General features: G+C 47.6%; 1 protein-coding gene and 1 long non-coding RNA gene across 2 annotated transcripts in view; one reads left to right on the top strand and one right to left on the bottom strand.

Moving 5' to 3' along the window:
- The window catches only part of NOS1 (nitric oxide synthase 1), a 114093-nt gene that overhangs the window by 15691 nt on the left and 84445 nt on the right, over positions 1-13957 (bottom strand). Inside the window, exons 17-20 of the mRNA XM_042910389.1 lie at positions 12183-12299; positions 8307-8481; positions 4115-4253; positions 3596-3674 (exon numbers count right to left, since the gene is read on the bottom strand). Of these exons, the coding sequence (XP_042766323.1) occupies positions 3596-3674; positions 4115-4253; positions 8307-8481; positions 12183-12299 (510 nt within the window). The remainder of the gene's footprint in view (positions 1-3595; positions 3675-4114; positions 4254-8306; positions 8482-12182; positions 12300-13957) is intronic.
- LOC122203492 lies at positions 31-4399 on the top strand. The gene is made up of 4 exons (XR_006195206.1): positions 31-813; positions 1570-1628; positions 1737-1832; positions 4174-4399. It is a non-coding gene; the product is annotated as an uncharacterized LOC122203492 (long non-coding RNA).

The raw sequence follows: 13957 nt of genomic DNA on the forward strand, positions 1-13957 counted from the left end.
TGTGCTTGGCAGTGGCTCATTGACGGGCTCACAGATGAAACAACAGTCAGCTAACATCCAGCATTAAATGGAAAAAAAAATAGCTACTTTCATTCTTCAGTGTAAAGAGTAAATATTGTAAGTTTCAAGTTTCATTCGTTTAGCAAATTTATACTGAGTGCCGGGCACTGTTCTAGGCACTGGTGAGACAGTGATGGACACACAACAAAGTGTTCTATTCTCATTGAGGAGCAACTTAAAAAGGTCTCGGAGGGGGTTGGTGATGTGGATGGGTGGGTGGTGATGGGCTGGGGGCAGCGGGCCAAGCGACCATCAGATAAGGATGGTCAGGGAGCCCTCTGTGATGTCACATGTCCCAGAGACCTGAACAAAGAGAAAAAGGCGACATGCAAAGATCTGTTTGGGAAGAGTGGGCATGTGCAAAGGCCCTGGGGTATGAAAAGGTGTGGCACGTTTGGGGAAGGGAAAGAAGGCTGGAGTGTTTGGAGGTGGGAGAAGGAGATCAGAGAGCCGGGCAGAGGCCAGATCACAAAGGCCTCATCATGACCTGTCATGGCAAGAAGTTTGAAGGTCTCCTCAATCCAGTGAGAAGCCACTAAAGGGCTTGAAGCAGCAGAGGATTCAATTTACGTTTTTAAAAGACTGGTCTGGCTGCTGTTTGGAAACGTATCTTTGAGAGAAAAGCCAAGACACAAGGAGACAAATACCACTGATGAACACGGCTTTGTGCCAGGCGGCAGCTGTAGGTCTGAGACGAAGTTGAAAGTCAAGTCCCATAGGACCAGAGGACCGGCTGTGAGCTGGATGTGCAGTGTAAGGGAGGGGCAGGAGGCAAGATGGACGCTTGAGTTTTTGGGTTAAGCCAAATGTCGATGTTCTCTGTCGAAGTGGGAAAGTTGGAGAGAAGCAATTTCATCCGAGGCGAGACACGAATCGAGAGCTCCCCCACCAGGAACTGTCCGTTGTAATGTCCTGCCACCCTCCACGATGCCTCAGGGCTCAGGACCCCTGCTGCACCTTGGCTCCTGCCAGCCTCTGCCTAGACGCTCCTCCTTTGCCCTCATTTCCTTTCTAAAGCCTACCCTGTGTCTTCCTTCCTCCTTCTGACACCTGGGACTTAAGATCACCCAACCCGATTACCCATTACCACTCCATTATATCTGCTTCTCTATTGTTTGCTAATTGGTGTACCTAGAGAGTGTATCTCCTGGCCAGGCGGTAACCGTGGTCATATTTCTCTTTCGACGAGGAAGAGGAATTGCAGGTCACTTTGCCTGCAATTAAGGGTCTGTGGGGCGGAGAATGACTTGTGATATCTTGCTCATGGCCTCCTGGCCCCAAAACCGTGACTTTGTGCCGACTCGGGCAGGGGGAAAATGGGAGAGAGTATCATACTTTTTGACTCAATCATCCTTTAAAAAAAAAAACCCAACAACTTATAAAGCTGGAGACGGTAGTAAGCCTGAAAAGAGGTAGTGTTATGGATTGTGCTTCTAAAGACGTAGACACCTGTATACAATCGGATTCTTTTTGTGCTCCTTCATGACTGACTTTAATACTACGTTCCAGGTCCTAACCTTGCTGAAGTATTCTCTCCCTCAGCATAGAGTCAGCTGTCCTTTCCAGAGGTGAGTGGGGGTTATTCTGGGACTCGGTCCAACTTAGCATGCAGAACATTTGCAAAGGACCTTGCTTTTTATGGTTTAGGGAGTAATTTTTGTGATCTGGTTTTTCAGAGCTTGTTGCTAAAGGAAATTTCCAGTGGATTCTCGGTCCCTTCTCCTCTGGGCTACCAAAGTCATCGCTTTCCACAGGGCAGACTGGGAAGTAGGGTGCGTATTTCAAATACAGAGTCCCTCCCTGTATCAGAGATCATTATGCTCCGAATGTAGCATTTAACTCATTATTCAAAGGGATTAATTTCCCAATCCATTTCTTTCATGCTTGAGGAGCTAAGAGAGAACATGAGAGCTCTGGGGGCTTCATCCTGCTGGTAACTTTATCAGAGGTTTGGAGCCCACGTAGAAAGCATGCATACTAAATTTGCAGGTGTTTGATGCTGGGACAGACAAGGAAGAGAAGGGAAACGTATGATATGCTAGCTGCCTTGTGCACCTTGTCCTTAATACAACGGCTTTGCAATGCTCTTGAGGTCACATGTGGAGCCATCCGGCATACAGACTTTGGAGTCAGAGAACCGAGTCTGCGTGACCTTGGAAAAGTCACTTGCATTTTCTGATCGCCATTCCTCATGATCAGAGAAGCACCTACTTCCTGGGCTGGTCAAAGAGTTCTGGGAGATCCCACACAGAGAGCACTCAACACAGTGCTCGGCACACAGAAAGCACGAGCTAACCATCAGCGATCTTTATGGCCACCACTCTCCTTTGACGTAAGGAGACGGGGCTCCGAGGCCCTGAGTGACTTTGCCCACGGTCACACGGCTGGTGTGCAGCAGAACCCAGGGCTGTCCAGCTTGCGAGCCTACTCTTTGCACTATGCGATGTGCAAAGAATCAAGATTTCAAAAGAGCGTTGTGGGCTGTAACTGGAAAGTGAAAAAAAAAAAAAAAAAAACGCCTTTCAATAGGGATCAATGCAAAGGACTTCATTAAGGCCACAAATACTATTTAGTCAAGGACAGTGATGGACGGACCTGGCTCCATCACTCTGAAAACACTTGATGTCTAAGAGCAGCAAGGGTGCAAGCTTAATGCGAGAGCAGCGTGGCAATCAGGACAACGCCTGACATCTTGGGCGGCCTCAGGGTGTCCCGCTCAAACGGGGGTGGGGGTGGGGGTGGGGGTGGTGGTTATAAGGTTATAAGAGCCTCGGGGCACGTGGCAGCTCCGACAGGCCCTCCACTGCACTGTGACCAGGTCTGACAATGACATCCCCCGCAGGGCACAGCATGTCCTTTGACGAAAGCGAAAGGCTCGGGAAACTAGGCCTTAGGAAGAACGACGGGAAGGAATCAAGACCCCAGGAGAGGCTGGTTGGTGGCTTTGGCTCTTAGCGGGTCTCTCGTTTGGAAGAACTGAATCTGGTTTGGGTGTCGCTCGAGTATAACCGGGGTCAAAATGAAGTGCTAGGAAGATGCCCTCTGGTCATAGCGAGACTAAGATAATCTCTAACAACCTGCACTTCGAAACACAGCGCGGGCTGTTTTGTGAGGTGACGAACCTCCTGTCGTCCCAGAGGAATTTCAACGGAGTCCGGGTAGCCAGTTTTCAAGACTCCACAGAGAAGAAGGACCCACAAGGAGGAAATGTTCTCTGACCGGGATGCTGGGGTGCGATGCACATTAGCAGTCTGACAAGGGTGCGGTCTATATCAAAAATGCCTCATAAATCCTTCCTGTCTCTGCTTTCCGCGATGGTCGCCACCACTTCCGTTCCTGGACCTTCTAGGTCAGAGCTTGGCAAAGGGAAAGCAGGAAAATCTCGATGCTGCAAGGCAGCAGGGGGGGTCTCCGTGGCACTTGGAATAGTGACGGGGAAGCCAGTCCCCCGAGCCAACCAGCACTCTCCGCCCCGATCGTGGGTGACCCCCGGAGCACAGGGGGGTAACCCCGAGCCAACCAAAGGTGCTCCTACCTGGATTTAGGGCTCTGAAGGTTTTGGCGGCTGAGGAGTCGAGCGGCCGAGACCCGCTTTCTGTGGACATTGGATAGACCTGCGGGGAGCAAAACAACAGTCTTCCTGAGATGGGGTTAAACTGTGGTCGGTGCAAACCTTCCAGCTTCTACTGACTCTCTCTTCGCACTTCCACTGTCCCCCAGAGTGAAGCCAAGAGGTGAAAGAAAAGACTCTGGGGGGGGGGCGGGGGGTGGTGCCGGCTGTGGAGAATGCGAAGGAAAAGCAAATCTGGTCGAGCTGAGTTGAGAAGAGGTCAGAGTGACATCCTCCTGCTGGAGGGAGGGACATCCAAGGACACGCCTGGCTGAGCAGGGGTGGGGGGGGGGGCGCTGGCAGTAGACTTGTTTTGAGAGGATTGCGCGAAAGGTAAGTAATGAAACCCACCTCCTCTAAGTGGGTGGAGGTGAGAACTCCTGTCTTTCCTGCCTCCCCCCCGCCCCGTCTTGCGTGCCTCCCCAGGAGCGGGGGGAGAGGTACCTTGTGTAAGTTCCGGAGCTTCGGCCACGTAGGTGAGGCGGAACTTGTTTCTCTTCCAGCTGCGGTCGTTGCTGATGAGGGAGTTGTTTGCCTTCTCGATGTTGACGTCATCTCCCACGCAGAACACATCGCAGGCTGCCTGTGGCACACACAGGGCTTCCGGTGACCTCTTTCAGCCAAGAGGGACTCTCCACCAACAGCTCCAAATCATGACATGAATCCCTCCATCCATCCATTCATCCGCCCATCCGTCCATTCATCCTTCCATCCCTCCACCTACCCGCCCATTCATCCTTCTACCCTTCCTTCCTTCCACCTTCCCTTCCTCCCTCCTCCCTCCCTCCCTTCCTTCCTCTCTCCCCCCCTTTCCTTTCTTTTTCCTTCCTTCCTTCCTTCCTTCCTCTTTCCCCCCTCTTTTCCTTTCCTTTCCTTTCCTTTCCTTTCCTTTCCTTTCCTTCCATCCTCCCTTCCTCCCTCCCTCCCTTCTTTCCTTCTTTCCTCCCTCCCTCCCTTCCTTCCCCTTTCTCCCCTCCTTTCCTTTCTTTTCCTTCCCTTTCCTTCCTTCCTTCCACCTTCCCTTCCTCCCTCCTCCCTCCCTCCCTTCCTTCCTCTCTCCCCCTCCTTTCCTTTCTTTTTCCATCCTTCCTTCCTTCCTTCCTTCCTTCCTTCCTCTTTCCCCCCTCTTTTCCTTTCCTTTCCTTTCCTTTCCTTTCCTTTCCTTTCCTTTCCTTTCCTTTCCTTTCCTTCCATCCTCCCTTCCTCCCTCCCTCCCTTCTTTCCTCCCTCCCTCCCTCCCTCCCTTCCTTCCCCTTTCTCCCCTCCTTTCCTTTCTTTTCCTTCCCTTTCCTTCCTTCCTTCCACCCTCCCTTCCTCCCTCCCTCCCTTCCTTCCTCTCTCCCCCCCTCCTTTCCTTTCTTTTTCCTTCCTTCCTTCCTTCCTTCCTTCCTTCCTTCCTTCCTCTCCCCCCTCCTTTCCTTTCCCTTCCTTCCTTCCTTCCTCCCTCCCTCCCTCCCTCCCTTCCTTTCCCTTTCTCCCCTTCTTTCCTTTCTTTTCCTTCCACCCTCCCTTCCTCCCTCCCTCCCTTCCTTCCTCTCTCCCTCCTCCCTTCCTTCCTTCCTTCCTCCCTCCCTCCCTCACTCCTCCCTCCCTCCCTTCCTCCTTCTATCTATTCATCCATCCATCTGTCCATCTCTCCATCTACCCTTCCTTCCTTCCTTCCTTCCTTCCTCTTTCCCCCATCCTTTCCTTTATTTTCCTTTTTCCTTCCCTTCCCTTCCTTCCACCCTCCCTCCCTCCTTCCTTCCACCCTCCCTCCCTCCCTTCCTTCCTCTCTCCCCCTCCTTTCCTTCCTTCCTTCCTTCTTTCTACTCTCCCTTCCTCACTCCTCCCTCCCTTCCTTCCTTCCATCTATTCATCCATCCATCTGTCCATCTCTCCATCTACCCTTCCTTCCTTCCTTCCCTCCTTCCATCTATCTACCCTCCTACCCAGCCATCTCTCCATCCCACCACATACCTGCCAGCCAATCATCCATCAATCCATCCACTAATCCATCCAGTATTTTTTGAACGCCTTTGATGTGCTGGACATACCATATTTACTAATAAGTTTAGGATTTAACCTCTACTTAACATGTAACTTCTATGTCATTTATTCCTAAAACCAATATTTGTAGAGACCTAACATTAAAAAAGAAAATAAACACCTTAGAATTTCCCATCCATCTTCCTCTAAAGGTTTAAAAAATTACATTAAAAGCAGAACATACTGAATGTTTGAATACCTGCATATGAAATTTTCGTCCTTTCTTTTCCTTTTTTTTTTTTTTTTTTTTTTGCCAAGTTCATAAGTTCTCCGACTTTAGTGGTCCTAAGAATTACTGTTTGGAATTCAGGTTTTTGGAATAAAAGCCACGGATAATTAAAAAGCTTTAAGGGCAGATTTAACCCTTTTTTGGCCTTGCGTTGATTTTCAGACAATCTAAATGTCCATCAGTTGATGAATGGCTAACCAAAATAGATATATACATACAGCAAAGTATCATTTGGCCATAAAAAGCAATGAGGTACTAATATATATATTGCAATGTGGACGAACCTTGAAAACATGCTAAGTGAATGAGCCGGTTTCAAAAGACCACATATTATATGATTTCATTCGTATGAAATGTCCAGAACAGGCAGTTCCCCAGAGACAGGAAGTAGATTAGTGGTTGTCAGGACTGGGAGTTTGATGGGAGGGGGGCGGTGATAACCAAAGGGTATAGGGGCTTGTAACAGACCCTGACTCTGGGGCGTTCAATCGAAGTTGGCTGACGAAGTCAAGAACCATAGTTTTCTCAAGGTAAAAAGAGCCGAGTTATCTCAGTTCTCCTCATCTAGGAAGAAATCCAGAAAGAGGCTTATGGACACAGCCTCCCCCCATAAATATCCTTCTAGCTCAGGGGCCTCAGTTTCCCCTCTTTCTACCTGCATTTACATGCAGGACGGAAAATGCCAACTGGATGATAGGCAGCTACCTAATCCACTTTCTCCTGGGGTTGCTGAAGAGAATGCATTCCAGGGTGGAGGAAGGAGCAGGTGACAGGTGGCAGGTGGCAGGTCCGTATTCATGGCTTTCCGTTTTTCCCAGGATGGCCAATCAAATCATGCCCCCATGCAGATAGAAGGCCATTATGCATTTCTTCCCCTGTGACCTCATGTCTAGAATAGCCCTGTGCAATACGAGGTTCCATCATGATAGGAATGTTCTGTGCTGTCTCATATAGTAACCAATAGCTATTTGTGGCTGCTGAAAATATGAAATACACAGCCAAGGAATGAGATTTTAAATTCTATATAATATGTGTATATTAAATAGAGTTTTTAAAATTCTATTTAATATGTGTATATTAGAGTTACATATTTAATGAAAAATTAAAATTTTATACATCTATTATAGTATATAAATATATTTAATTATTTTATGTAATATCAATATATTTCTCCAATTATGCAATATATAATATTTCTGTCTTCATATATGATATTATATATTATAATTAATCACCTAATTATTTCTATGTACATATATATATGCAAATTTTTTCTTTTTAAAAAATGTTTATTTATTAATTTTGAAAGAGAGAGGGGGAGGAGGGGCAGAGAGAGAGGGAGAAAGAGAGAATCCCAAGCAGGATCCACTCTATCAGAGCAGAGCCCAACGTGGGGCTTGATCTCATGACCGCGAGATCGTGACCTGAGCCGAAATCAAGAGTCAGATGCTTAAATGACTAAGCCACTCAGGCGCCCCTAGAAATTTTTCACGTAACATAAAATTCATCACTTTCAAATGTACAATTCAGTGGGTTTGAGTGTATTTACAAAGTTGCACAACCATGACCACAGTCTGGTTTCAGAACATCTTCCTCCCCCAGAAGAGACCCTGTACCTGTCAGCACTCACTCCCACTCTCATGGCCCCAAACCCCTAGCAACCACTACTCTAATTTCTGTCTGTATGGGTTTGTCTATTGTGGACACTTCATTTAAACGGAATCATAGACCTTCCGTGTCTGGCTTCTTGCACTTAGCATAATGCTTTCAAGGTCCATCCACCTGCTATGTTGTAGCAGGTATAAGTTCTTTATACTTTTTATGGCTAAATAATATGTCACTGTAGAGACATACTATATTCACTTGTCCATTCATCCTACTGAATGTGAATTCATTCACATTTACATTTAAATAGCACATAGGGCCAGCAGCTCCTGCATTGGTCAGCAAAGATCTAGCTCAAAAGGGATAAGTATGTCAAAGTAGACAAATCGGTGAGATCTGAGTTCCAGGTCGAGGCACAGACCCCTGGTGTGGCTAACCTACTTTATGTTTTTTTTGTCTACTTGTCTACCAAATGTGAGCGAGGGATGGATTCCTCCCAGCTCTGAAATTCCAAGAGCACAATGCTTTATAGACCAACTCCTTGCCAGGAGTTGATGCAGGAGGTTAGATTCTGGGTAAAGAATGTGTGTTTTAAGGCCACCCAAACTCATCTGAGTTGTTTAAAGCTGTATCCTGGCTGGACACATGGTGGGGAAATACCAGAAGTTCTCTCAGGTTTCTTCTATTTCATATGGTGTAGGCACTCTGTCTTTGGAGGTCTCGGGGGGTCATGACTTCTCCCCCTGGGTCTCTGGGATCTGGGCAGGTGGTTACCTTGAAGACCTTCTTGGCCCAGGTCCTGAAAGCCTCTTCCTGCCCACAGAGCTCGTCTCCCTCCCTCATCTTCAGGATCCTCTCTCCTCCCAGCTCCTCCAGGAGGGTGTCCACGGCATGTCCAAAGGCGCAGAAATGAGGGTAAGCCCGGGAGCCAAGGCCAAATACGGAGAACCTGCCGAGGAGACGACAGATGGTCTGTGTTAGGGGACTGTGGGGCATGAGGGGCGTCTGGTTTTATGGACTCCATGTCTCCCCTAAATTCATATATCGAAACCCTAACCCCTAATATGGCTGTATTTGGAGATGAGGACTTTAAGGTGGTAACTGAGGTTAAATATAGTCATAAGGATGGTCCCTAGTCCAACGGGACTTGTGTCCTTAGAAGAAGAGGAAGAAACACCCAATAGCATTCTCTCACTCTGAATGTGCACGGAGGAAAGGCCATGTGAGGGCACAGCAAGAAGGCAGCCGTCTGCAGACCAGGAAGAGAGGCCTCACCAGAGACCAATCTTACTGGCACCTTGATCTTGGACTTCCAGCCTCCAGAACTGTGAGCAGATAAATTTCTGTTGTCGAAGCCACCCATTCTGATATTTTGTTACAGTAGCTTGAGCAGACTAACACATCTGGCATCTCCAGAAGCATCTCCATTAGCCCATGGTGGTCAGACAGCCCCAAGCCCACCTGGGTTAGGCCATTTTAAAAAAATCTGGGAGCCCTTGGGGCCTCTTCTCCTCTCCTTCTGGTCTCTGCAAGGTATGACCATCCTCGGGAGAAAATTCCCAATGGTCCTACGGAGGATGAGCTGGGGATAGCGATGACCCAGAACCATTGGCTGTGTCTTGTGTGCCCCTTTCTAAGCTGGAGAAATTAGTCTATTTTATGGGAGGGCTTGAATTCTACAAGGGACACAAGCAGATTAGTTTTAAGTACACAGGTAATGAAAACCATAACACAGAAGTCCTCAGGGACCTGCATTAACGAGATCAGAAGGCCTTGTCATTAGCACGTCAAATGTTCGGTGTGCGTTGACTAACTGGAATTAAAATAAAAACTTAAAAAAACCCACATCAAATGTTGCTGTGTAAACAGGTGCTTCTACAAGGGGATGGAAGATTTATAAAGATGCTGACTCCACCCCTTGCAATGTCTCTGACATTGATTTGCCTCACAAACCCTCTCTGCCCAGGTACCACCAAGAAAACGTGGCTGCTGGCATCAGCGGGGGTCAGGTTAATGAGATTTTCCTCTCTGGGAAGGTGGGGTGGCCTTGACTGAGGTGTGAGAAGGGGAGGGCTGTGTGTCAGATGGCCGCTCTTGCTAGTTCGCTGTCCGACTGACACTTGGTCCTGGCTGTGGGTCTCGACGTCACTGGGACAGAAGTGACAGGTTCACACAAGTGGGACGAGAACGCCCCACCCCACGTCTTTCCTAGCCTGGAGTTTTCTGCTGGAGACTGTCATCCCAGACAAGCCCAGGCGTGGATCTGTGTGAGCTATTCCATACTGTCTCTGCCTGTGCCTCCCAATCCGTTTGTTTAGAATGAAGGGGTCAGGCTGGCGAGAGATTGAGATGGGGGAAGCAGAGAGGAGGAGGGGAAGCTGGGAAGGGACTCCCATTCTCTCTGTCATTGGAGAATGCACTTGACATGGCTCCGGGGGTCTCACGGGTCAGGTGAAGGTTAGCATGGGTTAACATCTGCTTCTTTTAATCCCACATGCATGCTTCCTCTCTGGGCCTCTTCTCCTCTCCTGCCCTTCTTTCCCTGGTTGTAGAGGCTTTCTAAAGAAAGTACATGGGATTAGGCAGTGTTTGCCCCCGCAGCCCCCCTCCCCCACCTGCCCGCTCATGCCCTTCCTGGAGGTGGGTTCCTCACCTTTTCCTCCAAGGGTGATGGTGTGACAGGAGAGCTGATAACTAGGAGTGGACTGGTTGGAGGGGGGCCAGGAACTTCCTTCCCAAGCCATGCCCCCCTTAACCTCGGCCCAGTGGAGACTGGAAATTCCCAGCACGAGTAATGGCTTTGTGGTTAAGCCGTTGTTCCTCAAACATGCGAAGTTTACGTTCACGACGTCACCATATGTGACCACGGCTGATACTATTATTTACTTATTACCGCTGTTTAGCTTGCTTTGAATTTGTCTTCACCACCTCATCAAAACCACTTGTGTTCACTAGCAGGTGGTTCAGGTAATTCATGCATTAATACGTTTCCCGATGCACGTAAAGACCTGCCTCCCAGCCATCTCCTAGACTCACATTTCCATTATGACCTTCACCTTGGGGTTTCAAACTTCCCATTTTAAGCCTCCAAACCGGGAATTGGCAAACTTATTAGACATGGGGCCGGAGAGTAAATATTTTTAGGTTTCTAGGCCAAGAAACAAAATCGAAGCTGTTATGTGGATGCCTTCATAACAGAGAGAAAACAAATTCCTGCACGTTTTTATTGACGACATACACATTTAAAAAATTATTATTACAGTTATTGAGGATGATTTTTTAATAATATGTCTACCTATGAGACTGGGGTTCCTTGTATGGGGGGGTGGGTGGCATTTTGCTTAATTGGGGTTCAACGGTAACGGTTTCTATCCTCAAGTGAATTGCCAATGTTCAAGTGTAAAAACCACTCCCAGCTCATGGGTTGTGTAAAAACATACAGTGGTCAGGCTGGATTGGGTCTCCAGGCTACAGCTTGCCAATGCCTGCTCTGAGCCGTGATAGATTCAACAAGAGAAAAACGGGTCCGGCTGTCAAAGCACAAAACCGGTGTTTCAATGTCAAACTAAACGCACTGATGTCAAACCCCATAGAAAATAACACCAAGGGTGAACCCGTATGTACACTATGCACTTTGCGTGATGATGATGTGTTAGTGTAGGTTCATCAACCGTACCAATGGACCACTCTGGATGGAGACGCTGCTGGTGGAAGAAGCTGTTTCTGTTGGGGGAGGGGATATATGGGAATTCTCTGTATCTTCCTCTAAGTTTTGTTGTGAACCTAAAACTACTTGGAAAAAATAAAGTCTATTACAACGTGCACTACTGGGCATAAGACTTCAATATCCAGGACCCCTCGTGATGTGTACCATCTACTAAGCACTGCCCTGAGCAGGTAGGAAAAGGTTCGGTTAGCAAAGGTCGGAAAGATTTGTGGCCAGGCCGGGATACTCAGTGGACATCAACCTTGTTTTCACAAACATCTGTGAAACCAGGGATCTGCAGTTTTCTTTCTTTCTAAATGCTCATTGGACCACATTCCCAACTGTTGAAATATAAAATATCTGCCCGTATCCCATATAAAATGATCTCTTGGTATGTGACCACTGCCCTTTGGTAAACATGGGGTTAGGCCAGTATTTTTTGAACCAGACTGCACATTAGAGTCACTTGGGGAAATTAAAAAAAAAAAAAGGCAATACTTGCCCAATTCTAGACCAATTACATCAGAATCTCTGGAAATGGGGCTTGATTATCAGTATATTGCAAACACCTCCAGATGATTTTGATGTGTGTCCCAGGTTGAGAGCCACTGGGGCATGGCAGGGTGTCTCCAGAAGTTTCTATTAGGTGTAACATATCATTGGGAAGGGCAGCTTACTGAGTAATTTCCAGGGATTAACATCCTTTGGCACAAATGATGTGCTGATGACGGGGCGAGATTTGGGTGATGGGGCTCTGACAGAGTGTGTATAGGAAGGGGTCTGGGTAGTGTGCTTTAATGGGGCGAGGGGAGTCCCCAGAGAGCTAGAGTGCAGCTGGTTATTCAAGAGACGGACAGGAATACAAGGGAGGAACCTTAAGCCCACTTTGCAACTAAATCCAGTTCCCCAAGATGGCTTCCCTGAGGCCCTTGACCCCTGCTCACCTCACGTTGGCCAGGGGTCCAGCACTCTCAAAGTTGTCTCTGAGGTCTGGCCCGTCGCCTGATGATTTATGGGAGTCAGAATACGAGGAAACACTATTGAATCGGACCTTGTAGCTCCTGCCAAAACAGAAGAGACCCTGTGAGCTCTGGCTTGGAACCTCCTCCTGAGGTCCTGTTTCAAGGACCTTCTCTTGCATGTTGGTTGAGACCATAACACTTCCATGGACTCTTCCAGAATGGATAAACTTACTCACCCACCACTAGAGCTAGCCATCTGCACATGACCCCGCTTGTATTTAAAGAGGTTTCCCACCATACTCAACTCAGGGATCTTGAGAGCCAGACAGCCAAAACGATTTAATTGGCAAAAAAGTCACGAATAGATCAGACCACCCCCTAACCATTAGAGAACGCTTCGTTGCTTCCCAAATTTTAACAAGCACAAGAATCATCTTGGGATGCTGTTAAAGTGCAGATTCTTTTTTTTTTAATTTTTTTAATGTTTATTTATTTTTGAAAGAGACAGAGCATGAGCGGGGGAGGGGAAGAGAGGGAGAGGGAGACACAGAATTTGAAGCAGGCTCCAGGCTCTGAGCTGTCAGCACAGAGCCGGATGAGGGACTCGAACCCATGTGCTGTAAGATCATGACCTGAGCCGAAGTCGGACGCTTAACCGACTGAGCCACCCAGGCGCCCCAGAAAGTGCAGATTGTGATTCAGCAGATATGCGCAGGGCCTAAAGTTCTGCATTCTAACAAGCATCCAAGAGGCACCAATGCTGCTGATCCCCAGACCTCACTTCGAGTAGCCAGGAACTAACTGGTGATGTCCACTCTGGTATCTCTGTGTGGCTATTTAAAAAAAACCTTTTTTTAATGTTTATTCATTTTTTGAGAGAGAGAGTGGGGGAGGGGCAGAGAGGGAGACACAGAATCCGAAGCAGGTTCTAGGCTCCGCGCTGACAACACAGAGCCCAAAGCGGGGCTCGAACCCACAAACTGTGAGATCATGACCTGAGTCGAAGTCAGACGCTTAAGCAACTGAGCCACCAGGCGCCTGTACATGTGGCTATTTAAAAGTAAAGTTAAATTGATTCAAAATAAATACAGTTAAAAATTCTGTTCCTCACTTGCACTGGCCACGTGTCAAGTGCTCAAGGGCCACGTGTGGCTAGTGGCTGCCCTATCGGATGGCACAGACATACAGCATTTAGAAAGTTTCATTGGATCGTGCTGGACAATTCCCATTCAATACTCTCTCTTCATCAAGCTATGGTCCTTGGATGTTTCAAGGATCTGTCACATTTCCCATTTGAAGTCAATGTGGAAAACGTTCCGCACTGAGACATGGCATAAAAAGAGATTGAATTCCTTATTAAACGATTTTGAAGGGGAAGGAAGATGTCACTGGAACTCAGACCTCAGCACGAGAGGCTCAGGAGCTTTGAAACTTCAAAAAAAGATCCAGTTTCCCCGTTTTCCTCTAAAAGTGGTAAGGTTTGTTCTCAGACAAGGCAAAAACAAAATAAAAACAAAAAAAAATCCCCAGACCAAAAAAACGAAACAGAACAACTCCCCCCAAAACAAGAGACCAAAACCAAAACACAACAGCTTAACAAATATGAGTGCAGAAGACGAAAGAAAAAAAAAAAAGACACTGTGCATTCTGGCAGCAGGGTTTCTAAGCTGGATGTTCTTCAAAGTTTTTGTTCCAGCATCAGGAAAGTTCTAAATATATGTAAGTGTATTTTCTGCCCTAAAATAGTCTCACACTGA

Source organism: Panthera leo, chromosome D3 (assembly GCF_018350215.1).
Source record: "Panthera leo isolate Ple1 chromosome D3, P.leo_Ple1_pat1.1, whole genome shotgun sequence".
Lineage (NCBI taxonomy): Eukaryota > Metazoa > Chordata > Mammalia > Carnivora > Felidae > Panthera > Panthera leo.